Source organism: Ambystoma mexicanum, chromosome 7p (genome assembly GCF_040938575.1).
Source record: "Ambystoma mexicanum isolate Mex_15411 chromosome 7p, UKY_AmexF1_1, whole genome shotgun sequence".
NCBI classification, from domain to species: Eukaryota; Metazoa; Chordata; class Amphibia; order Caudata; family Ambystomatidae; genus Ambystoma; species Ambystoma mexicanum.
The window spans coordinates 180,955,416-180,980,957 of record NC_090939.1 but is presented as its reverse complement, the minus strand read 5'-3'; the positions used below and the strand labels follow the sequence as shown (position 1 = coordinate 180,980,957).

Below are 25,542 nucleotides of genomic sequence, written 5' to 3'. Positions count from 1 at the left end.
AACAAAGAAAACGCTTTTTCTTTAAAGTGCCATGTTGATTTTGTTAACCTGAGACACACTTGTGTATTGGTTTGATTATTCCCCACCATCATGCTGGGAATCTTCAGTAACAGAAAAGCAGTTTACATTTTAAAACTGCTGTCACTTTAGTGCTCCGTTAGTCTTTTTCGGTCAAATTGCCCTACAGCCAATTGATAGGTCTCACTTAGCTCTATCCCCGGACGCCATGTTCAGATTTTGGCAAGCACACTTGAACATGGCAATATGTGCCAAGAAGAGTAATAAAAGGGGTAGGAAGAGGGTCGTATGAGAATCTATGAAAGACACCAATGCTGCAGAACAGGAGTTACAGGTATCTTTCATATATTCACATGCTATTTGAATAGATTATAGAGCAGTACACACAGTACCAACAACTGGAGATAGAGATCACATGAAGGAAACCCTCATCTCAGAAAAACACACACATCAAACAAACATGTTGCATATCACTGCCTTGCTGACCCTGGACTCCTCTGTGGAATCCCTATTGACGCAGTAAAGCCATGTGAAGGAATGCATTGATCTCCATGTGGCAGCCCTCCACATTTCCAAAAGGGAAACGCCGGAAGAGAAAACCGTGGTAGCAACCACAGCTCTTGTGAAATGAGCCCTAGGCCTGCACGGAAGAGGTCCGTTAGCCAACTGATGACAGTAGGAAAGGCAAGAGGACAGCCAACGAGCAATGGCTGCTTTGCACTGCTTTTCAAAGAGCCTTGTCCGTTCCAGCTGGCCCAAAAGCATCAAATAGTTGTGAAGCTTTTAGTGCAGAGAAACTTGGACTTCCAGGGCTCGTACCACGTCCAAGGAGTGCAAAGAGCATTCCGCAGGAGATGAAGAACCAAAAATGACAGGTAGCACCACATGTTTGTTTAGATGGAATGAATACGGAACCTTGGCTATGAAAGTCAGGTTAGTGTGAAGGAAGACTTTTGGAGGCGATGGCAACCAAAACAAAAACTTCAGAGAGGCTTTGCAAAAAGTATCGAAAGGAAGGCGCATGAGTTTGGAGAGGACTATGTTCAACTCCCACGCTGGATCAGGTGCTCAGACAGGAGGGAAAGAGCGGTACAGCCCTCTATGTAATTTCTTGATAAGCCTGTGAGACCACAGAAAAGGCGCCCTCAGGGAGTTCATCTACCTGGAAATGGCAGCCAGGTGTACCTTTATGAAAGAATGAGTCCGAACAGAACAGCCCTCGCCAAGAACAGGTAGAAAAGGACATCATGTGCCTGCACATGGAAGGGGTCGGGACCATGAACAGAACATGCTTCCACTTGCTCTTGTAGTAGGAAGCACTGGAGGAAGCCCGGGTGAGAATGATATGGACGAAAAGGTACATTTCCAAATGCTAAGAAAGCAGGAGAAAGGCTGTCTGATTGAGGGAGGCCGGGTCATGGTGTTGCACTGCTCCCTGGACAGAAGGCTGACAAGTGGAGGAAGCCTGGTGGGAGGTGCAGACTAGAGGCTGAGGAGATGCAAGAACCAGTATTGTCTCTGCCAAACTGGGGCCACCAAGATCAGTTTGCACTGATAAATTCTGAACACAATGATCACTCGTGGAACACACGAATTTGGAGGGAACATGAAGGCGTCCCCTAGACTCCCTGCATGATGGAATCTGCTAGCAAAAAGCCACTCATTTCATGTTCGCCTCGGTTGTGATGAGTTCAACATCCGGTGTTCCTCGCCTGTGGAAGATGCAACGAACCTGGTGGTCCAGAAGCTCCCACTTGTGGCAGGATCGCAATTCCCTGCTGAGGGAATATGCCACTGTGTTGTGTATCCCTGGCAAATGGAACGATATGAGGAAGATATTGTGGGCCAGAGCACAAGTCCACAGGGCCTGAGATTCCTCCACAGGGCCTTAGCTTCCATCGACAGAACAAAGACCCACATGTACCGCCTTGTTTGCGGATGTAAAACATTGGTTTTGTGTTGTCGGTGAACACCTGGATTACCCTTCCCTGAAGCTGTGGTAGGAAGGACTTCATGGCCCAGAACACAGCAAGCAATTCCAGGTTGATGTGCAATGTTTTCTCCTCTTGCGACCAGAGTCCTCTGGCATGGAGATGGCCTGTGTGGGCTCCCCAGCTTTCCTGAGAAACATCCGTTGTGACCGTAACCTGATGGACTGGCAGATGAAAGTTGTGCTCCATGGGTGAGATTGGAGCAAAGCCTTCACCTGCGAAGAGCGCCGCAAAAGGGGCGCGTCAAAAGAATCCAGTATTCCCATGCGCTGGAGACTGGTTTTCATCACGCGCCGAGGAACTCCTGGAGAGGCCTCATGTGAAGCCTGCAGTGCTGGATCAAAGGAATGCAGGATGACATCATACCTAACATGCGGACCAAAGCGACGTCTTCCGACAGCAGTAGATTTCACAAGGGTGGCCTTTACTCTGTCCTCCAAAGGGAGCCAAGCTCCTGGAAACAGTGTGTTGCAAATGGGTCAAGCAGGAATTGGGAAAGATGACAGAGAATCCTAGTGAAGTTAAGCAATTGATCATGGTCTCTGTGTGCCGAAGGGCCAGCAGAGGGGACTCTGCCCGAAGCAGCCACATCATCGAGGTACTGGTACAAGTGCACCCCCTCCTCCCCTGAACATCATATATGAGGCGCCATCGGGCCAGGCATTTCAGAAATGCCCTCATAGCAGACCTCGAAGGGTAACGCTTTAAATTGAAAGTGTTGTCCTGCACCAGTGAATCTGAGGAACCTTCGGTGTCATAGATGGATTGGGGCGTGAAAGTATGCGTCTTCTAGCTCGAAGGATCCAAGGAAATATTCTTCCTGTAGCTGTGATAGTATATGCTTGAGGATGACCATCTTGATGGTTTGAGCCCACAGGAACTTGTTGAGGAGGTGCAGACCGAGAATGGTTCTCCAGCCACTGGATTTTTTCTTTACAGAAAGTATCTGAAGTATACCCCTTGGCTTTGTTGTTGAAGGGGAACGCGCTGGAGCACCCCTTTGGAAAGGAGGGACTCAACTTCTTGCAGCAGTAATGGCAAGTGCTTCCCGACCTTTGATAAGGGAGGAACAGAGGACTCCCAACAATGAACGTGCGGTAAAAAATCTGAAGACATGACTCAAAATGAGTAATAGAGCACAGCAGTTTTAAAATTTAAATGTCAACTGCTTTACTGTTATCGAGAATTCCCAGCCTGACCGTGGGGAATATTCAAACAGCATGTGAATCTATGAAAGATTCAATGCTGGAGAAATAACATTATGCAATGAGGTATTGGCTCAAAATATCACAAAAAAAGTTAAGCCTCCCCCCAAACCATGGTCATGTCCCTGCAACACCCCGTTCTAGAGGGGGCTCACATGCCTTTAGCATTCCAGATAACAATCAGCAACCAATTTAATAATCCACACGACTAACCGACGTTTGCTGTGAAAATATATTTGTAAAATGTCTGCCTGGCAGACAAACATTTAGTTGTGGCTTCAGTGCGATATGTGTAGATTAGTAAAATGATCAATGGAAATGGCACTTTATTTATCAATGATGTTTATTATGGTTGCAAATGCAGTGGCCCACGCCACCAAAACCAATATAATCTGGTTTCTTCCAGATGTTATATATCAGCAGCACTGCTTTTGGAGTTTGGTAGCAGGTCAACTAAGAACGCTGTGGGGAAACCCTCAGAGAATATTTTGCTAGTACGCTTTAGGCATTCATTCCACAATGTAGCATATGCTAAAAGGTTCAGGAACATGCCTGTTTCTTTCCGCAATTCCTGTGTGCCTGTATGGTCAATATTTCACGTCGCAAGACTCAATGCCCCCTTTCTGATGCCACATTTTACAAAAATGTGTTTAAGCAAATCACAAGTTTGGAGGTTTTTAATTCCCTCCCTACAGCTGGATCTTTACAAAGGTAACATTGGTACTATGGCTATCTCACTCCAACCAATTCAAACTTACCTGGCAGTCCTTAACATCTGTAGGCTTCGTACTTAAAACCACAGAGGGGTGAACAGAGTTGAGCAGAGTCAGTAAAAGGCTCCTTAGTGTTTGAGATACTGCTTCTGCCACATGCATCTGTCCAAAAGGGGAGAGGGAAGGGAGAGAGTCAGTTGGAGTTATTACTGGCAGCAAAATTACTTACTGAAGCATTTGACTCTTTGGGTACAGGCTCAGTGCACAAGGGAAAAAATAGGTGGAGGAGCCTCTCCTCTACACTTAGCAAAGTCACAAAACCGGCACATTTAAACACAACTGTTACATTCTTGAACCAAGCCTAACATAGTTAGCACAAGTGCTACTACGAATTGTCAATGAGCATGGTGATCAACTCACAAATTGTATGGCTCTCTGCACACATGCTTTAGTTTGAAATCAGGACAAACATTTGTCCTGGAAAAAGTATGCAGCACTTGTCTGCATATTTTATGTCCAATAAACAACATGCAGTAGGACTGTAAGTGGTAGAGATCTGTGGTGAGCTTTGTGTTCATGACCTTGAGGTTTACTGAATGTTGCTAAAGGAACATGAACAATACTTCATTTCATTAGGTAATTACCTCACACCATGCATGGAAAATGCTGTACCTAGCTGCCCTTTTACTGTCAAGAGCAATGCTGAGGCTGGAAATTATGTAAACGTATGGAAATGTAAACGTATGGAAGCCCCCTTTCAATGAGGGTTACATTACCTATTGCCAAGAAAGTATGAAGCATGAGAGTAGCTTCATGTCTTGTGGCTTTGCAGAGGTCATGCTGAAATGTCCTACCCTATATACGGTTCTACCAGAATCTTAGCTTTAATCGTCCAGAGCTGATCTACGTAAGTGTCCATTAATGGTGTATTGTTTTGCAGATCAAAGGGTGCTGCATTAGAGTGCATCAAAATAGGAAAGGGTATACAGTCACAATTTCAGTTTGAAAGTTTTAAAGACCTAATTAAAAAAAAGAACATGATGAATTTCTGCCCATTTAGGATTGACTCGAACACAAGACCACCATGACCTAAATAGATTCCACTGGCCGGGACAGAACATCACATTAGGAAATACTGCTAGATATATACTATATGTCAAAAGATCATTGCAAAGGATATCTTTTGCATCTACTTTTTAAAAAGTTAAAAGTTATCCTCTTGAGAAATAAAAGCTATGGCTATAGAGGGAACACTTGGACCATCAAAGAGGATTTTACAACACCATGGAAATATTGAACTAGGCTACCAGATATCCAAAGCCTTCCCTCTTTGATCTACCACGAAGACTTACTAAAAGTATTCATTACGAAAATTGTTTCTGACCTTCCTATGGCAGGGCCAGAGGCCAAGGATTCCGAGATCCTTACTCCAGCTCCGCAAAGACAACGCAGGAGTAGGCCTCCCGGATATGGAGACATATTACAGGGCGACACAACTTAGGGTTCTTGTCCCGCACTTTAGGCAACGTTCAGAGCCCCAGTGGATAGCGCTGGATAATTATCACCTCCGTCCCTTTATTGTGTCCGAATGGTTATGGGTCCCCAGATCTCAATTGCGTGAGGGAATCAGATCCCACCCTATCCTGGGCACATTGTGGGCAGTATGGAAACCCGGCGGGAAAATGATGGGCGTCACGACATGGCCATCTCCCCTAGGACACCTTTGGTCACCAGGAATCCGAGATGCAATCCCAGAACCAGGAGGCTATGAAACATGGTATCAAGCGGGGCTGGAAAGGGCGGGCCAATTATGGCGCAATGGAACCTTTATAACCATTCAGGAGCTCCAGGAGGCGCTCGGCATAGGCCCGCTCTCGGTCTTCCTATATTTGAGACTCAAAGGGGTAATGACAAGGTCAATCTGGAAGGACCAACTGCAGAGGGATCTTACCCCGTTTGAAATGATCCTTGATCGATGTACGGGCTCCAGTGGCCTGATAAGTGCTATGTACTCGGCTTTGATCGAGGCCGATATTTCCCCCTCCTTGGTGCTTAAAAGCAGATGGGAAGCAGATATGGGTAGGCAAATCTCGCAAAAATTGTGGCTACAAATCTGCAGACGTACTGCGAAATCCTCTATATCCTGCCAGTATAAACTGCATGCTATAAAGTTATTGTATAGGTGGCAGTATGACCCGATCAGGCTCGCCAAGATGTACCAATAGGTTAGCCCATACTGTTGGAGGGGCTGTGGGATGCGAGCTGATTATTGGCACATGTGGTGGGGGTGTACAATGGTTCAGACCTACTGGTCGGAGGTTCTTAGCTGGATCAGGGAACTGGACAATGAAGGAAGGGTACAGCACCCAATGCTCATCTTGTTTGGTCTGATCGAAACAGGGGACAAAGTTGTAAAGGCACCTACGATGGTACACGGTCTACTGATGGCTGCACGAGCCTGTCTCACTATGGTATGGAAGAGGCCAAAGCTCCCTAGTAAAACCGAGTGGCTTGGGGTTGCCCAAACTCTCTATAGAATGGAATGCTTGACTGCCGCCCTACGCGGAGACCTTACGGATGTCGAAAGTGCCTGGTTTGAGTTCAGAGCCAAACATGCCTTGTAAAGATAATGTGTGCAGAATACTGTTGTGATTTGTGCCAATACTGACAATGAACGATGATTCTCGTTGTGGCGGCTCCATGGGCCACGCTATGTGTCTTGGTCGGACACTATATTTGTACTCAAAGCTTTCTGATGTGGTTTCACTGTTTAATGTTGTTTTTCAATCCCGTACTTGGAAATGTTAGAGAAGGGAGGGGAGGGGGGAGGGGGGAAGCAAGATTGGGTATTACAGATTTTACTTGCAATATTGTTTAACTCTCAGGAACTATTGCGCATGCCATACGGAGACGGTATTCACCTTACATGCCATTTCTAATATCTTATTGACAAACTCTGTATGTAGATGACTGTTGACTTTGCATAAAATCAATAAATTTTGAATTTTAAAAAAAAAAAGTATTCATTACATAAGTTTCCATAACCAGGTTTCCATGCAATTAACAACAGACCAAAGCACAACGTAATGTCCAAAATTATCGTCATCAACGCATTGGTGCACATGAAGGCACTATGCATATCTACATTTAACTTGCAAACTGATGGCTAGTAGAGAAAATTAACAAGAGCAGGATTGTTTGCAGACGAGTTGTGATTCGAGGCGGTTGGTCAATTTGCTGTGCAAGGAGTATGTGCGACCAAATATATGGAGTTTAGACATTGGTACTTATCTTTTAATTGTGTCTGCTTTGTAGATGATACATGCAGTTTTGAGGCTTTTTAAGGATTTTAAAGGCTGCCATCTATTATTAGGCTATTACCCACTGCTACATGTTATACTGTATTTTTCTTATTGATTGTTCTGGTTATTAATTTTAATTTTGAAAATTCCCAAAAATAAAGAAACCTATCCATGATATCTCGAGAGTTTATCCTACAGACCAATTCAAATGGTGGAAAAAGCCTGTGAAGGTTTGTGGAATCTTCCACACACAAAACAAGAATACAAGACATCTTTTCTCAGCACCCACCCTCTGGAACTGATTTCACCATCGGCTCGGAATGCTCCCAATATTCTCCAGTTTTGCAAATCTCTAAAAACATAGCTTTTTCAATACCAGACCAATGACTAATCCCAATGGACACAGTACTGCGCTACTGTTAAAAGATGCAAGCTAAACGCTGGCTACCCACACCCTGTACAACGTTCCGCTGCTCTCAAGCAAGGTCCACACTTTCAACAATAAAATAAAGCCTGTAATGTCTTAACACAGACTAGATGTAACACTATTACCAACATGTAATACGAAAATGACATACCTACTGCTCTGTAATCAATTAGTTACTGTAGTTGAGTTGTGATGTAGCAACGCCTGCTGCTTGAACCAGCACAGAGCAGAATTTCAGCTGTCATAGCAGCACTTAATTATAGCCGGGAAAAGCTTAAAATGTGTTTATTAAATTGCTTTCTGTGACCCTTTATAGCCATTCCCCGATAAGAGACAGTTTGTCAGTATGTTTGCTTTTTGTTCTGCTGGAATTAAATAGAGGAGAGCAAGAATCTGTTTCAATGTTATTACTTATTTCAAAACTTAAAACGTTTTTAGTTGCATTTTGTTAAATGCCTAAAATATTCTTCTGCAATACATTGTGGGCTGCCTATTTTTTTATCCGAACAGATTCTACATTGATGATGCATATTCATTACTGGAAGATCTCTTACAATAGATTAAGCAGGAGGCCAGGTGCCAAAAAGGATGACCGTGTGTGGGCATGTTTTATAAGCAATAAAATAACCCGTACTGTACATAATTATACTGCCAGCCTTTGGTAGGGGGTACTTTATCCTATATATAAACCAACTTTAGAGAAAAAATGTAAACTAGAGATTCAACAATTACTTTTTTCTTTCTAAGAAAAATACTTGCAAATGTACATGACGGGGGCCATTGTCGCCTTCCAGATGCCCGAAGATGATATGGAAGGTTTTGGAGAAAATGCTTAGGATGACAGTCATTCAGAAATCTCAGTTAACATTTCTCTCCCATTCTGTAAATAGCCAAGCCTGATGAGTCATGGATGCTTTGCCATGTCTTTACAAAAGTCAATAGTAGATCCGTTCGATGCATTCTCCACTGTCTGAATCGACAAGCTCACTGAAAAACGTAGGCAATCACTCAGTCTAGCAAAGACAAGCTTGCACTTAACCCTCCATCCAAAGGACAAACATAATCCAGCTTTTGACACACACCCAATCGGTATGGTTTAATTTTGTGGCGTCGACCTCTGGGGTGCATGATGCACCGGCTACCCTCTAAGAGACTCTCAGACTATACGCCACAAGAATATCAAGGGTATGCAGGCATATATCCTGATATCAAGATGCATGGATTGGAATACAAATAAAGCATCTCAGACTCATCTGAAATTCCCTTTCAGAGGCAGGTCCCACAGCGAACCCACATAGTGCACTTCAAAAACCCTTGCAAGTACAATAGCTGGAGTATCATGTCTGCAATTGTGTGATACATTCAAAATCTCAAAAGTTGCAAACTACACAAACCATTTCAGTACCAGAAAAAAAAATCCATTATCTTAACTGGGATTAGTTGGCTACTACTGGTTGTTCCTTCAAAGTTTTTGCATAAATATAGGTATGCTGTCCAACAATTGGCCCAAACTACTGAAGTGGATGAACAGGTTCTCCAGGTCTTTCAGGATTTGAAGGATCGTGAAGCCATCAGGTACACCTTATTCCAGATTTCAATCAACTATGTATACAGCAGACAACCTGAGGGTAGAATGGATTGCAGTCTTGCACAAATCCGAGAGGAAGAAAATAAGCGGATTCTAGATCCGAAAGAGACCAACTACGTTATCCAACATGAGTCGGTGGTGGATCATGGAAGCCCTGCATGGCTGGAATGCACTGAACCCTGAAAATGGCTCATACTCCCCTGGTCTGGATTGCTTGGAAAAAAGATAAATATGACAGAATCTTAAGATGTATGGTGATGTCCTCTCACAGAGGACAGTGTTCACTGCACAAAAATCAAAAGAGGGGAATTCAATCTGGGGAGAATGCCTGGTGGAGACTTGAGCGTGCCAGAATCCTGTGAGCTACGAGAAAGCTAAAAAAAAGTATTTGCTGTGGAAATAGAAAGATGTAGAATGCACACCTGTAGACGAGAGAGTAGTGGTGGTGGCAGGTGGCCAGGGCATGGACTGACTTGTCTATCGTGCACATTGCCAAGATGCATAGCCATCTCACAGATCCAAGACGATGGACAGAAACGAGAGACATAACTTAGTAACTAGTCCTGGATATCAGAAATATGCTCAGGAGAGAGGTGTAGGCACACATGGGGAAGTGCTTAGAAGAATGATGCAGATAGAGAACTATTGCAGTGAACAGAGGGCACAAAAAGTTGATCTCCAGGGAGAAGCAGGACTGGTAAAAAAAAAAAAAAAAAAACTCACAAAACCAGGAGGGGAGACCAGAGACTGGATGTGAACCTATTGCCAGGGAGGAAGAGGAGTATACAGGCAAAGAAAAAGCAGATTGAGGACATGCCTCACCTGGGACCAGTTTAGAGGGTGTGGTGAATCTAAGGACCGAAAGCTCTAGGGGAAACTGAATTCTGAATTCCCAGATCCCTTCGAGCAAGACACTGTGTGGAGAATCATTAAGTGGAGAAACATATACGACAAACAAAAATGCACGTTTCTAGACAAAGACTCAGGGCCGGATTTACAAACATGTTTTCAATGGGATTTTTCCATGTTAAAATATTTGTATAAATCAGGTAGGTGTAACAAGATTGTACATTTGGAAATGGGAACTGATGGCTGAGTTCTTAACACTTTATGAACTAAGGCGAGTTATCTTCTGGAAATTACTTCCCAAGCCTGAGAAAAAGACTCCAAGTACAGATGCCAGTGACAAGAAAGCCTTGCGAGACCGAGGATCACTTGACAAAATTTGAGTTTAATAAAATCTTTAAACCCTCTGGGTCTCATTACGAGGATGGCGGTGCAGGAAATAACAGTGGTAACATTGCAGTAATTTCGTTATCGCTCCATTACTGCACCGCAATGCTATAGGATCGGTGGCAAGGTGGCAGATTTACCTCCAGCAAATTGCTGGGCGGGAAATATGCCACTTTATCGGCAATTGGCAGAATTACAGCAGTCTGTAATTCCACCATAATCCCCATGAAGAGCCCCATAGACTCCGAAAATGGGGATTTACACAACACTACCATCATTTGAAATCCTGCTGTAAATCTGCGAGACTAAGTGGGGGGTAACTGTAACCGAGTTCACCTGTATTTTGGCAGATTTACAGCCGAAATACCACCAATCTCGTAATGAGTCTCTATGTCTGGTCTAATGTCATTTGTCAAAATTGGTTGCTGGCTTTAAAATCATTTCACTTTGAAATAAAAGGCAGAAGTGGGTAAAAATAAAATGTTGAGTTTTGATCTTAATTTCCCAATTCATTGAGGAATCAATTAATCAAAGAAGATATTGAATCTCAGTGAGAGAATTTGTGGTGAAGAGAATAGGACTAATTCTAACTGGAGTAGTAGATCTTTCCCTTGGGAGAAATAAATCTTCCCTGGCATACAGGAGCTGCACCAGTGAGAGTAAGAGGACGAATGAGAACAAGAGCAATCTTCCTAAAGCAGGAGCAGGGTTTTAAGTAAGCCGGGGGTCAGCTATGGCAGGGTCCAAATGCTGACCTCCAGCCGTAGCTCCGCTATGTCTCCCCGACCCACTTCCGAGTAATCGGAAGATGAGTAACAATGCTGCTCTTCAGCAGATGTCACCGTCATCCATGTTGAGAATCACAACAGTTTGACATTTGGCGTTAGATTTGTTCTGTTAAATTTTGTAGGGAAAATAGGAGATAGAGAACACATTTTTTATTTTTGTCACAGTATAAGTCTTATCAGAATGATTTAATAAGATGAATTACTAGATTTGAATTATCGATTTATTTCCAAAGAACCGACAATGGAACCTTCTTTGACCTATTTTGATCATTACTAGAGATACATAGGCCACAAGTCTTTTTAAAGTTCCTTAGCTAATGAGCAGAAAGAACAAATTACTTACCTCTCAATGATCTTTCTGATGGATTAAGCTGTTCATAGAGTCCTCATTTGAGCTATCTTCCAGCACCATCTGATTTCAGAAACGTTTTCAGCCACTGTGGCGTGTCATGCGGCAGCACCTCTACTACGCTCGACTCTGCTTTACACCCATGGCGCCGGATGTGACTTTGTGGCAGCATATATGGAGCCATTGGTGAAGTGCTTAGCAGCCAAGGGGCAACGTAACGAAGAGGAGACCAAGCTAAAACATGAGTGCTAAAGTGGGAGAGCAAAGAAGAGAGAAGGACAAAGGCCTCCCCCGGGAAAGAGCTCTTATACTATTGTGCCTCTTAAGAGCCTGCTAGGAGTCTGGAAGAAGCCTTTATTTCATCTTCGTACCACAGGGTTTACTGTTAAAATCACCATGTTTCTCTGGGCCACCCATTCCTGTGCTCATTCCGGAATGTCCCCCTTTTAAATTCATGTGCAAACCAAGGTCCTCAGTACTTATTAATATTCCCTGCAATTATGTTGAGTGTCTAATGCTTCATCAATTCATAAAGTGATTCTTGATTTTCAACTTGGTATTGTTTGTAAATCAAAAGGTTGTCTTATACCAACTTCTGATTCTGTGTCACACTTCTGATGATCCTCCTGCATATTCTTTAACTCAGACGGACACCCTTGGGAGTTCTGGTGAAGGTTTATCTATTAATTATAAAGAATACTTATTCTATTTCTTTACTTGATTATTTGTTCTTTATTAGATTTATTTCATTCTTGCCTGTATATTTCACCAATGTTAACCCCCACCGGTCGCTTTAACTACAATTAAGACTATGTATTCTTGGCATGTAAGCCTAGGATTTGATGAAATCATTTTTTTCGAGGTGATTTTAATATTCATTAGAATGCTACCAATGATGCTAATGTTTCACTTTACTCTCATACCTTGTTAAATGTGTCTCAGCCATGTTCAATATTCATCACTTACCCGATTCTTTGCTTTTTTGTTATCCACGAGTCCCTCTTGCCTGGTCTAATCAACTAGCGATTGCATTTTTCATGTTCTCCCTCATTTACTCTTTTTATACTTCAAGGAATTCTCAATTTTATTAATTTGCTAATTTAATAATGTTTCTTCCTTTACTCTGTTCATTTTTCTAATTTCAGCATAGATCCAATTGGTGCACATTTTTCACATACATTTCTTAATCCACACCCGGAGTCACAATTGGGCAATCTGCATGCCACTTATAAAGTCCATATTTCTGAGAACCAATGTATTTATTTTCACAACCAAATTTATATGGTCTTAAATCACCCCTGTTGCACCCCTATATTATACTTCTCCTAGTAAGCAGCTTTTGTTTAGAAAATGTGGCCAAGTTCTCCCACTACAAAATAATAACGTGGTGCTACCGACTTGACTTTAACTACGGTCTTAACAAGCCTTATTCTTTTTGGGTACAGTCCTTGAAATTGTGCTGCAGTTCAGCTACCCCAGAACATATCCAAGCCCTGCCTTTTAAAAGCCCAACAATCTGCCTTCTCCGTTTGGTGTAGCACTGAAGCTGGTGCCATGCAGGTGGCGGATGCTGGTGGGGCCTGGCTGCTTGTTATCCTAGATCTCTCGGCAGCTTTTGAAACAGTCAGTCATGAGGATTGGAATAATATCTTAACTTCCTGCATAGGTCTGTGTGGCCCGGTTTTAGCTTGGTTTTAATCTTTCTGTATGCAGTTTGTACAAGTGGGGACACCCAAACCCTATCCAGTTTGGAGCTCCTATGGGATCCATCCTTTCGCAGATGTTTCTAACATATACATGGAACCGCTGGAGATCAGATTGCCGCAATATTCCTCTCAGTTCACCAGTACACCGACAACCTAGACTATTTTAAGGTCTTGGAGACTGTCAAGGTGCAATCAAGGACATTATGTTTTTATTGTTTTAAATGAAACCCTACCAAAACTGGATGTCTATTGCGGTCTTCTGCTTCAGCCATCAACTTTTCCAGGAGTGGCATGCTCCACTCTCTTCTATTGGCATGTCCTCATCCTTGGTATCCTCAACTAAATCTGTTGGGTTTACACTGAATTACAAAATGAACTGCAAAGAACAAGTTACTTACCATATCTGGTAACATTCTTTCGATGGGATGTTCCTCCGACGTATTCCACATCTATGACAGGTAATGTCCACAGCTGTGCTCCTTTGGAACATTTTCGGCAGAGGGCGTCCTGCGTTGATTGCGTCGATCCGTTGTCCCTCGAGGGCCTCCGTCGAGGGTCGACATCACAGATGTTATATAAAGGGTGCACGGCGCCAGTAGCCTCAGTTATAGCTTTTTCCCAGAACGTGTGGCACCAATCTCCTGCCAGTATGACTGCAGAAAGCCTTGCGGAAATGTAAGCTGCAATTGCATAGGAAATTCAGTAGAGGGACAGGCTGGGAGGGTGATGTGGAATACGTCGGAGGAACATCCCATCGAAAGAATGTTACCAGATATGGTAAGTAACTTGTTCTTCGAGGGGATTGTGTCCTCCGACGTATTCCACATCTATGACAGACTCCCAAAGCAGTACCAACTTATGGAGGTGGGAAAAGAATTTACAATTTTAGAATGCCCAATCAAATGGCTGAACACAGGACTGCCTTACCAAAGGCCAAATCCTGCCCATGGATGGAGTCCAAGGAATAGTGTCTCACAAAAGTATGGACAGAGGCCCATGTGGCTGCTTCGCAAATATTGCGAATAGGAACGCCCCTCTGTAGGGCAGTGTAGCAGCCACACCCCTAGTAGAGTGAGCCCGTAAGCCTACTGGAGGGTCCTTTCCTGCCAAACGGTAACACTCCGAGATCGTCAAAATGATCCATCTGGACAAGGTCTGCTTGGAAACAGCCTGACCTAAGATCCTTCCAGCATAACCAACAAAGAGCTGATCATCCACTCTGACACGGGACATCTGTGAGAGATAGAAACTCAAAGCTCTCCTAGGATCCAACCTATGGAGCCTCTCCTCTTCCTTACCAGGATGTGGAGGAGCATAAAACATCTGAAGAATCACCTTCTGGCTCAAATGGAATTTCGACGCAACCTTTGGAAAAAAAGAAGCCTGCATCCGCAGGACAACACTATCCTTACGGAAAACAGTAAAGGGTGGCTTGGCGGAAAGTGCCTGCAACTCACTCACTCTGCGTGCGGACGTAACCGCATCTAAAAACACAATTTTAAAGGACAACAGTCGCAACGGACAAGAATGTAAGGGCTCAAATGGGACACCCATTAGGAACTTTAAAACCAAATTCAAATCCCATCCCGGCACCTGGAAAGGCGACGGTGGGAACACATTAGTTATCCCTTTTAGAAACTGGGAAATCAAAAGGGATCTTAAAATAAGAACATTCCTCAGACGAGCGCTTAAATATGGACAGCGCCGCCAGGTATCCCTTAATGGTACCCACTTGCAGGCCCTTGTGGGCTAAAGAAAGCAAAAAAGACAAAACCAAAGGAATGGAACATTGGAAAGGATCCACATTCTGTACCCTGCACCAGTCACAGAACTTTCTCCAACTGCAACGGTACAGGGATTTCGTTGCGGGCCTTCTGGCCAGAAGCAACACCTCCATCACGTCTTCGAGGAGGTCCCAATCCTTATACCTCAACCTTTCAGATACCCAGCATGAAGGCTGAGAGACTTGACCTCTGGATGGAGAACCCGACCCCCCTCCCGTGAGAGCAGATGGTCTCGGTAGGGAAGACGGCGTGGAGGGCAGATGGACATGTCTAGAAGGTCCAGGTACCACGCTCTCCTGGCCAATGGTGGAGCAATGAGGATCATTTGGCAACCGAACCTCCGCAACACTTGCGGAATGACGGGGACTGGAGAAAACGCATACAGCATTGGGAAGGACCACTCCACTACGAACGCGTCCCCTAAGGCCCTCTTGCACTTCCGGTTGCCACTGGTGGCGAAGAGATCCACTTGTGGGGTCTCCCAAAGGGCAACGATCTACAAAAGAACTTCCTGAGCCGGCTCACACTTTTGAGACACCGTGCTCTGCCTGCTCAGAGTGTCCGCCGCAGCATTTTCGTCCCCGGCCAGATGAACTGCAGAGATCGAAATTTCCTGCTGGATGGCCCAGAACCAGAGCTGCATCGCCTCCCTGTACAACGGGGTGACCCTGCCCCCCCTTTTTTGTTGAGGTAGTGCATGGCCACTGTATTGTCCGTCATAATCAGAACATTCTTCCCCCGCAGACAGCAGAAAAGCCTTCAGGGATAGCCTGACGGCCCTCAGCTCCAACAGATTGATGTGGAGTCTGTACTCCGATGGAGACCAACATCCGCTGGCTGTCAACTCGTTGGCATGAGCGCCCCAACCTGTGAGGGATGCGTCCGTCACGATCGTCACCTCTGGCCAGGGTTGCCAAAATGGTGCTCCCTTCATCAGATTGGCTTCGTCGGCCCACCACAGAAAATCCTGCCGGAGAACTGCGACCACTGCATCTTGAGAGCCCACTGCAGGGATCTCATCTGCAGCCTGGCCTCTGGCACCAGGAAAATGCAGGATACCATGAGGCCAAGAATTTGAACGCCGGGAGACTCTGGGCACGTTGAAACTTGTCCACCATCTGCAGAATGTGATGCGCCCTCACCTGGGGAGGCGAACACTGCCCCAGGGATGTGTCGAGCACTGCTCCGATGTATTGGAGCCGTGGGTTGGTGTCAAATGGGACTTCTTTAAATTGAGGGAGAAGCTCAGCTTGTGAAGGGAGTGGCAGGTGACGGACAGATGATCCAGGGCTTGCTAGGGAGAGCGCGCCCTGATCAACCAATTGTCCAGGTAGGGGTAGACGTGAATCCCCCCTTTCCTGAGATACGCTGCCACCACCACCATCAGCTTGGTGAAGACCATTGGGGCGGAGGTCAATCCGAACGGCAGGACCCGAAACTGAAAACGCGAGTCGCCAACCACAAAGCTCAGGTACTTCCTGTGCTTGGGATGAATCGGCACATGAAGTAGCATCCTTGAGGTCCAGAGACACCAACCAATCCTGAAGTTGAAGGGCCTGGAGGACTCGAGAAAGAGTTACCATCTTGAACTTGTCCTTCCTGAGGAGCTTGTTCAACCAACGCAAGTCCATGATGAGTCTCAATCCGCAGTCTTTTTTCGGGATCAAAAAATAAGGGGAATACCATCCCATGTTCCTCTCCGCTACAGGCACCCGTTCTATGGCGCATTTCTCCAGCAGGGATAGAATTTCCTGCGCAAGGAGCGGATCCGGACGCTTCAAAGAGAGCTTCCCCAGTGGATTGTCGTGAGGCCTCTGCCGGAAGGGAAGACAGTAGCCGTGGGTTATGCTCTCCAGAACCCACACATCTGAAGTAATGACTTGCCATTCTCCAAGATGCTGCACAAGTCTGCCCCCAACCGGCGAACCATGGGACATGGCCTCATGACTGAGCGGACGCGACTGCAGCAGTGCCCGAGGGCAAAGAGGCAACTGCCGAGTGGCTTTGGCACCCAGAGTACCTTGCTTTCCACCCCGGGTACTCCTACGGTGGCCCCTTTGACTGGCAGCTCCTCTCAATCTACCAAAGGAAGATTAGTACCGAAAGGAACCTCCCCTCCATTGCTGTCCCCTAGGACGAAAAGGCAGAGGTTGACGTACTGCAATGCTCAAAGACTTTGCTGCAGCTTTGGAGGTCTGCAACCTCTCAAGGCTCTCGTCAGCCTTGCTGCCAAACAGACGAACCCCATCAAAGGGCATGTTCAGAAGACGGGATTGCACATCAGGAGCAAACCCTGACTTCCACAACCACGCAAACCTCTGTATTACGGTGCTTGGAGCCATGGACCGGCTGACACAGTCTGCCGTGTCCAAACCCGACTGAAGGGATTCGCACATGGCATCCTTGCCGTCTTGCACAAGAGATAGAAAACCATCCCTTTCTTCCCCTTCGGGAATATGCTCAGCCGCCAAAGACGCACAGTTCCACAGAGTGTGTGTAAATCTCGCTACGGCATAAGTGGAGTTGACCGACTTCAATGCCATACCCCCAGCCGAAAATACCTTCTTCGCCCAACCATCAAAGTGCTTATTGTCCCCATCAGGAGGGATGGTAGGGTACGCAGCCTGCTTCGAGGAGGCCGTAGCCGCCTGCACCACCAAACTCTCCGGAGTAGGGTGCGTCAATAAGTAGCAGAGGTCACTACTGGATGGGCGCTATTTCTTTCGGAAGTGACTTATTAACTGCCGGTAGACTCTCAGGAGCAGTCTAAGCCGCTGCCACACTCCTTTGCAAAGCCATGTGAAACGGCAACACCGGGTCAGTGGGTGTACCTTGATCCACGATGTCCGTCAAATCATCCTGAACAAAATCAACAGGTGGAGCAGACCACCCCAAGTATTCAGTCACCCTTGACATGAGACGCCGATAAGAAGAATCTGCATGCGCCGCAGGCTCAGGACGGCCAAACCCCACCTGCGGAGAGGTGTCAAGGCCACTAGCGTCCTGCAATGACTGACAGAGTTCCTCCATCTGACTATGCACAGACAAAAGGTCATCAGGAGGCACAGGCAAGGCCATCTCCTCATCTTACAGTTCCTCAACCACTGAAATATCCTGTAAAGGTTGGAAAAACTCCAATCTAGGAGGAAGAACAGAATAGGGCTCAGAAACCGGCCTCACAGACTTACTGAGAGCCTTCCTTGGAGGTTCCACAGCACTCAGGGGCACCTCCGGCAAATCCTCCACAAACGGCATTGAGGGCGCCAAGGGAATCGGCGTCGACCGAGGCACCGACAACTTCTTCGAGGGCGGAGCACCGAGAGAGTCCTTCGACAGACACGGCGCATACGGCTTCGACGACTTCGGACACAGGGCCAATGCCGTCGATGCCTTCTTCGAAGGCTTCACAGGTTTCGACGGTCTCGATGGCGTCGAGGACCGGGACCTGGACCTGGCACGGCTATGGCGATCGCCCTTGTCCGATCGGGACCTTGACGGCTCCCAATGATCGCGCCGACCTCCCGAGCCCGAAGGCGTGCAAGTGGTGGACCGAGCCTGTTCCTTGCCGGCTTCTTCCGAAGGCGCGGACGGAACTGTGCCTTGCGAATGAAAAATCACTAACATCTGCCGGTGGAATTAATCCCATTCGGCTGGCGACAAAGACTTGGTGGGACAAGTCAACTGTCTGTCGGAGTCCTCCTCCGACGGGGAAGGCGACCGGTGATGGCGCTTCCCAGAATGCCTCGACGAGGCAGAGGAATGGCGGGAACCACTCCTAGACCGAGAGCCCCTGGATTTTCGCCGACGTGGAGAGTCACCCCTCGTGTCATCGGTCGAAAGCCCAGCGGACTTCGATTTACGGGGCTTAGACACCCTACCTACCTTCAATTTCCCTTTATGTTCCCGCAAGGCCTTAAACGTCAGGGACTGGAAATCCTCGCAGTCATCAGTGGCTTGGCTTTCGCCGAGGCACCAGAGGCAGATGCTGTGCGGGTCCGTGATGGACATCTTCGAACCTCAGTCCCGGCATTTTTTAAAGCCCGACTTCGGGGTAGTAGAAGAAGATGAAGACATTGTACATGAAAAAAGAATTGAGCGCCAAGATTCTGAAGCAAACACGTTTGCAGAAAAAACAGAACTGAGGCTACGGGTGCCGTGCATCCTATATATAACATCCGGTGACGTTGACCCTCGACGGAGGCCCTCGAAGGACAACGGATCAACCCCATCAACGCAGGGCGGCCTCTGCCGAAAATTTTCCACAGCAGTACAGCTGTGGACATTACCTGTCATAGATGTGGAATACGTCAAAGGACACAATCCCCTGGAAGTGCACATTTCTTGCCTTTCACAGTCCTGGTTTTTTTTTTTTTTTTTAGTTCTCTTTACTTCATAAAATTAAAACATGCATTTTTCCACTAGACTTTCATATGGTTATACAAACGTTAGTTCTTCCCACCTGGACGGCAGGAATCCTATCTTCATTGGCCTTCAGGCTTCCACCCTGGGTCCTCTGAAGGTGGAATTGCACTACAATGCTCGTCAGATCTTTTGAGTGCGAAGGTTTGAGCAGGTAACTGTGCTGTGTATTGGCTTCCTTTAACACTTTTCAAGATCTGCTGCATGTGGCAGGTTCAGGTTAATGACCCTATCAAGAGAGAATGGGGACCCCTCTCAACCTGCGACAGGAAGCCTACCAGGTTGTTTGTGAGAGGACCCTAGTCGCTATTTGTTCTACCTGTACCTGGCTAAATGAACCGAGAACCACCTTTTCTAGCCCATCCCTGTTATGCACAGCGCTTGCCACTTTGTCTCAAGGACTAAGTCCCCCAGAAGACCTGACCAGTTGTTGGAGAAAGCGGGCAACACAACCGGGAGAGTGCCAGCAAGGAACTGCGGGATACACACATCGATCCACACTGCAAAACGGTAATCCTAATACTTCACACAACATGAACTGGGAAATTAATTATTTCTTCAGCAGGACTTCTGAGCAGTTTGCATATCAAACCCACAAACCAGCTGCTCCAATTAATCCTGATACGAACTGTGGAATTAACTAGCGGTCATAAGGACTATGAAATAGACTATACTTTTAGTGGGCCGCCATTACCGAAAGCCGGCCAACACGCATATGAAAAAGAGGTGGGGCTTAAAGCATATTAGATGCATTTTCTTTACTTTGAACTAGCCCCTGAGGAGATGAAAGCCAGCAGATAGCCCAGGGAGCCTGACGAGGGAAAGAACCAATAAAAGGGAAAGGATAAAAAGGGACCTAGGAGTCGTAGCTTGTGGGTTGTTCAGGTGAGGTCAAGGGATGAGGACCAAAAGACCAGCACAGGAAGGATGGTGAAGAGAAGCTTGGAGGATTGTTAAACGTGTGTGCAAGGTGACGTAGTGGTTGGTGGAAGAAAGTGGTACTTGGGTGTGAGAGTGCATGCAAAGTGAGAGACTAACAGAGGGATAGTTGGGAGTGAATGAGAATGGCTTGGAAGGTGAATGAAGGAGTTAAAGGAGGATGACAGTGGAATAAAGGTGTGGGTGGAGTGTAGTGTAGTAATGTGGAGCAGGCAGAATAGTAGTGTAAAGGTGAGATCATTAGTGCGGAGGGGAGAGAGTAGTAGCAGTGAAAGTAGTAGGTGTGGAGAATGGAGTGTACTAGTGTACAGAGGGGGAGTAGATGGGTGAGGTGTAGTAGAGGGGAGAGACGAAGGAAGAAAGGACATTGGAGGAACAGAAGAGAGAGCTGGAGAGAAAAAGAAAAAAGTTAGAGTCGAGTGGGAGGAGAGTAGAAGGAAGGTACAAGAAGTATAGAACCTCAGGGTGATGGGTAAAAGAGCATGCAAGAATAGGACCAAGGCAGAAGTGGGTGCAAGTGGTCTTTGGGACCTGTGAGTGCCTATATCAATTGGAAAACTGCTTTTTTTGGACTTTGTCCTTGCTAGTTGCAACAACCGCATATACAGGTTACTGGCCCTTTAACTAAATTAGCCTGGGCTTCTGATGTGTCGAGGAAGGAGGCACCCAGACTCCAAAAAGCACCTTTCCAGCACAGAGCACACACAGAAGTGGGTGTGAGTGGTCTGTGGTACCTGCGAGTGCCTATATCCATTGGAAAACTTCTTTTTTGGACATTGTGCTTGCTAGTTTCAACGGCCGCATATACAGCTTACTGGCCCTTTAACTAAATGAGCCTGGGCTTCTGACGTGTCGAGGTAGGAAGCACCCAGACTACTAAAGTACCTTTCCGGTGCGGAGCATGCCTGGCTGCTGATTGATCTACGACACGGCGACACAGTAAGATGCGGTTAGCTTGATTACCTGCCACATGCAAATACTGAGTGGGAGGATTACTGTGGACTCCGAGTAAACCAAAGAAAGATCAAGACTCTGGGAAAACGGGTAAGAAGCCCGGCTGCAAAGAAAGCTGCAGGAAAAATGGAGCAATTCAAAAAGAAATGTAAAGATCTGGCAGGTTGTATGAACCCCCCACACCCCCACCCAGCGCAAAATAAAAATGTTCTTTTTTGCACCTGCCAAGATAGTGATCCCAATGACCCTGAATGCAATAGATATGTCCATGGAAGGTTCAGATTTGGACTTGAACTCAATAGAAAATGGATCACTATTGAAGCTATGCCATGCAGTAAGGAGAAATTTGATGGCCCCAGCAGATTTTGGACAAGACAACATCCTATGCATCTTTCCAGAACACAGAACCTGGAAATGTCATGACTAACACTGATACGGGCCCGGGAGAAAGTGACGATGAGGAGAGTTTGGTGGAGAATGGGGTGAAGTTGGTAGAACCTGAAAAGTCTACGAACCTGTTTGTTAAAAACACCCTGCGAACACTGGAGGCAAAAATGGAGACATTGTTTCTATTATGCTCCAACATGGCTGGGGAGCAGTGATTATTAAGAGAGGAACTGTTGGGCATAGCAATAACGCTAAGGTCCGAAAAGGACATGTATTTCTGTGAAATTGGCCCCCAAACAGCTACCAGGACCATAAGCACAACATGCTCCCCCAGAACCGAGGCAAACGTACAGGAGAAAGCGTATGTGGTAGCTGAATCAGACAGTGGGACGTTGAATGCCATCTGTGCCGAATTGTCCATGCTAAATAGCCCAAATTCCCCCAAAAGGTCAGAAGATTAAAGAGGAAGATAAATAAGAGGAGGGCTGCGCAGTGCGGAAACCATAGCCGAAGGAATCTGTGGCGAACCAGATGAAGAAAAAACCAGCAAAGGAAGGGCCGGAGTGGAAGAGTGGAAAAAAATGGGGAGGACGGAGAGACAAGACAGGTGCTGCTCTCTGGCCAAATAGATACATGGGTTACAGGACCTCAGGAAAAGATACCGAAGGTGGGAACAAACACCAAGGGACCACACGTTCACTCGGGGAGGGCACAGGAGAATAGCAACCAAACAAGTCCAAAAAGGGACTAATAGGGTCATCCATTACTGGGGCGAGTACTAAGGTGGCCTCAAGTGAAAGGGCCCAACCAACTAGGCAGAATGAGCCTGCAGGAAAACTGCTACCGTCATATCCAGCCTCAGGTCCTATCAGAGAAACGAATGACAAGCCCATACAACAGCGTTCCCAACTGGCGATCCCAGCTAAACAGCTAACCAGGTAAAACAACTAAGGCCCAGAGTTGAGGCCTCAGAACCGGAAGAAATTGACCCTCTGGTGTGCTGACATAGTCTGTATTGAATTTATGGAAAAAAGACACTACATCGCAGAGCCCATTCCTAAATAGATTGTGGTTACTTGAATTGCTCCACATGATCCCGGATTTAGGATTGATTTCGTCAAACATCATCATCAAACTGGAACTACCCAAATTTCACAGTATTGATAATTGGGTGGTGGCAACTTTTGTGTCATCCTTGGTGGTGGAACGTATTCGTAAATATGTGAGGGCTCTAAGCCAGGTGGGCTCTGAAATGTCGGTGTACCACCCAAGTGCTGCAGGTGGCCCAGGTAGGGGCAAATCTCGATCCAGAGAACCCCAGAGCGGGCCCAGAGGGAGAAGTTCTGCCCCAGAGCAGCTAAGATTGCCCAGGAATTGGGCTGAGATCCCACAAGCCTTACAATGACTGGGTGAAATGGTAACAGCCAGTGTCATGCAAATCCTTTCCTGGAACTCTAGGGACCACAGTTCTTTCTTAGTCAACACACTATGGAGATACTGAGTGTTGGATGTTTCTGTTTACAAGAGACATGGCTATGTGTTACGTTCGAACTAGATGGCTATTCATTAATATTCTGCTTGGCCAAGGTACCGGAGAAAGGAAGACCCAACGGGGGGTCTATGTACTGGCGGGAAAACAGCCACTAACCTCTCTTGAGTTCTGCCCTGCCCTGCCCCATTCCAATTTTTTTCTAGCTGCCCAAATAAGGAGTACAGGAGTGGGTAGCATACCAGCCCTACTGGCAACACTGTATGACTGTCTAGGAGGTATAAGTACGGCCGAAATAATTGATACCGCTGTGGAAAAGTCCAGGGCCTGGGTATCACTCTTCCCGGATGGAATCATAATTCTAACTGGTGATTTCAATGTAGATTGTGGGCATAAATATGGGGCTGAAGGGGCGGAGGGGAGGTCCAGGGAATGGCTAGAGGCATTGGCGGAATTTGAATCATATTCCCTAGCCCTAGGGGAAGAGGTAAACAAGATGACTTGGACCAATGGGCTATATAGGAGTAGAATTGATTTTATATTCACAAATAAACATCTAGCAGAGTATAAACCAATACTGGTAAGGAGAGACACGGGGACAAGTAATGCCAATTATGAAGTGCTGTACTAAACTAGGGATGACCAGAGAAAGATTGAGCGGTAATCCGGAGGTGAACCCCCGGGGAAATAGACTCCGATGGAAATAGACTCTGATGGTCAGCAAGCAGGATCGAGCAGATCAATCACTCGCTGAGAAACAGTGGGCTGAGTGAAGTGGATATGCTTACATGCTACAATAAAGATAAGTAACATGTGCTCACTGTTTGGCCCATTGGAGCACAGATGTGGGGTTAAATTGAATGGCCCTCGGAGTAAGCTGTGTCGATATAATCGAGCCATTGCAAAAAAAAAAAAACAAAAAAAAAAATAAGAGCTCAACTCTGCTGCATGAAAAATAAGCAGAAATCATCCTGGGTCGGAGGAAGATTAGAAGAAAGAGCTAGGCAAACTGAGGGCATCTTATAAGAACTGTCTTAGGAAGCACAGGTTCTCAGAAAATGACATGAGTTGGAGATACGTTAATAGGTTAATCAGAATAAATGACACATGGACATTTTGGCATTAGCTGCGTGTGCTAGAAAGAAACCCTAGGAAACCGCGCCTTGAAACACTTGTGTATAGGTGCGTTGTAACTATCATGTCGTTATCATATCGTAACCACTGGAATTGGTAGGGGTGACCGAGGATAACTGAGCTGGTTTTATTGAAATGAACGAAGGGTGGACAAGAGAGACCAGGGGAAGATATACCCATAACAAACATTAGTGGTCAGGCATATAAAGGACGCAGAACTAGAGGCATGTATTAATAAAACAAAGACCTCTAATGCAGTCGAGCCGGATGGTCTATCAAACCTGGTGGTGAAGGCCAATGTGGTGCTGTGCGGTCTTACATCCTCCATTTAAACATATATGAGAGACAGGAACTATCACAAGAACGTGGAATACGGCAATCTTAATTCCAGTTCCTAAAGAAGGGCCCCAGGATATGCCAGCCAACTACAGATTATTGGCCATGTTCGACTGTAGTTCGAAAATCTTTGCTAACCTCCTATTAGAATTACTCACGTCCTGGGGGGAGGAGAAGAGACTACTCCATTATCACCAAACAGGTTTTAGAAAGGTGTGTGCCACTACCCATTCAATTTGGACTCTGTTGACGTTAATGTCAAGACACGCACGCCTATCCTGGGACACCCTTATATATCTGCTTTGAGGACTTCTCATCTGCATTTGATAGTGGGGATAGGGCAACACTTTGAGAAATGCTGGAAAATTGGCAAATAGATTGCTCTCTGTTGTATTTTATTAAATCACTTTACAGTGAAACTGAGGTTAGAATTAGACTGTTTCAGGATGGAGATCTATCCGCTTCTTTCCCTCCGGGTAAAGGATTTAAACACGGGTGCTCCTTGGCCCCCCTGTTGCTCAATTTGTACATCTCCCAGTTATTTCACAGACTGAAGGAGGTGCTTCATTTCTTACCACAATATGGGAAAGAGCCACTGCCATGCATGTCCTATGCGGATGATGATGTCATTCTAGACCGTACCAGGATAGGCCTCCAGAGATCATTACATGCGCTACATAGTTTTGGCACCAATCTTGGTCTTAGTTCAAACACTAACAAGACCAAGATTATGCTATGCAGAAAGGGGTGGCACTCAAAGGGCTCTCAAAACTGGTGGTT

At 46.0% G+C, this 25,542-nt stretch overlaps 1 protein-coding gene across 1 annotated transcript in view; it reads right to left on the bottom strand.

Moving 5' to 3' along the window:
• C2CD2 (C2 calcium dependent domain containing 2) overlaps positions 1 to 25,542 on the bottom strand; it is a 1,192,289-nt gene that overhangs the window by 701,748 nt on the left and 464,999 nt on the right. The window contains exon 6 of the mRNA XM_069636030.1: positions 3,973 to 4,089. Within this exon, the coding sequence (XP_069492131.1) occupies positions 3,973 to 4,089 (117 nt within the window). The remainder of the gene's footprint in view (positions 1 to 3,972; positions 4,090 to 25,542) is intronic.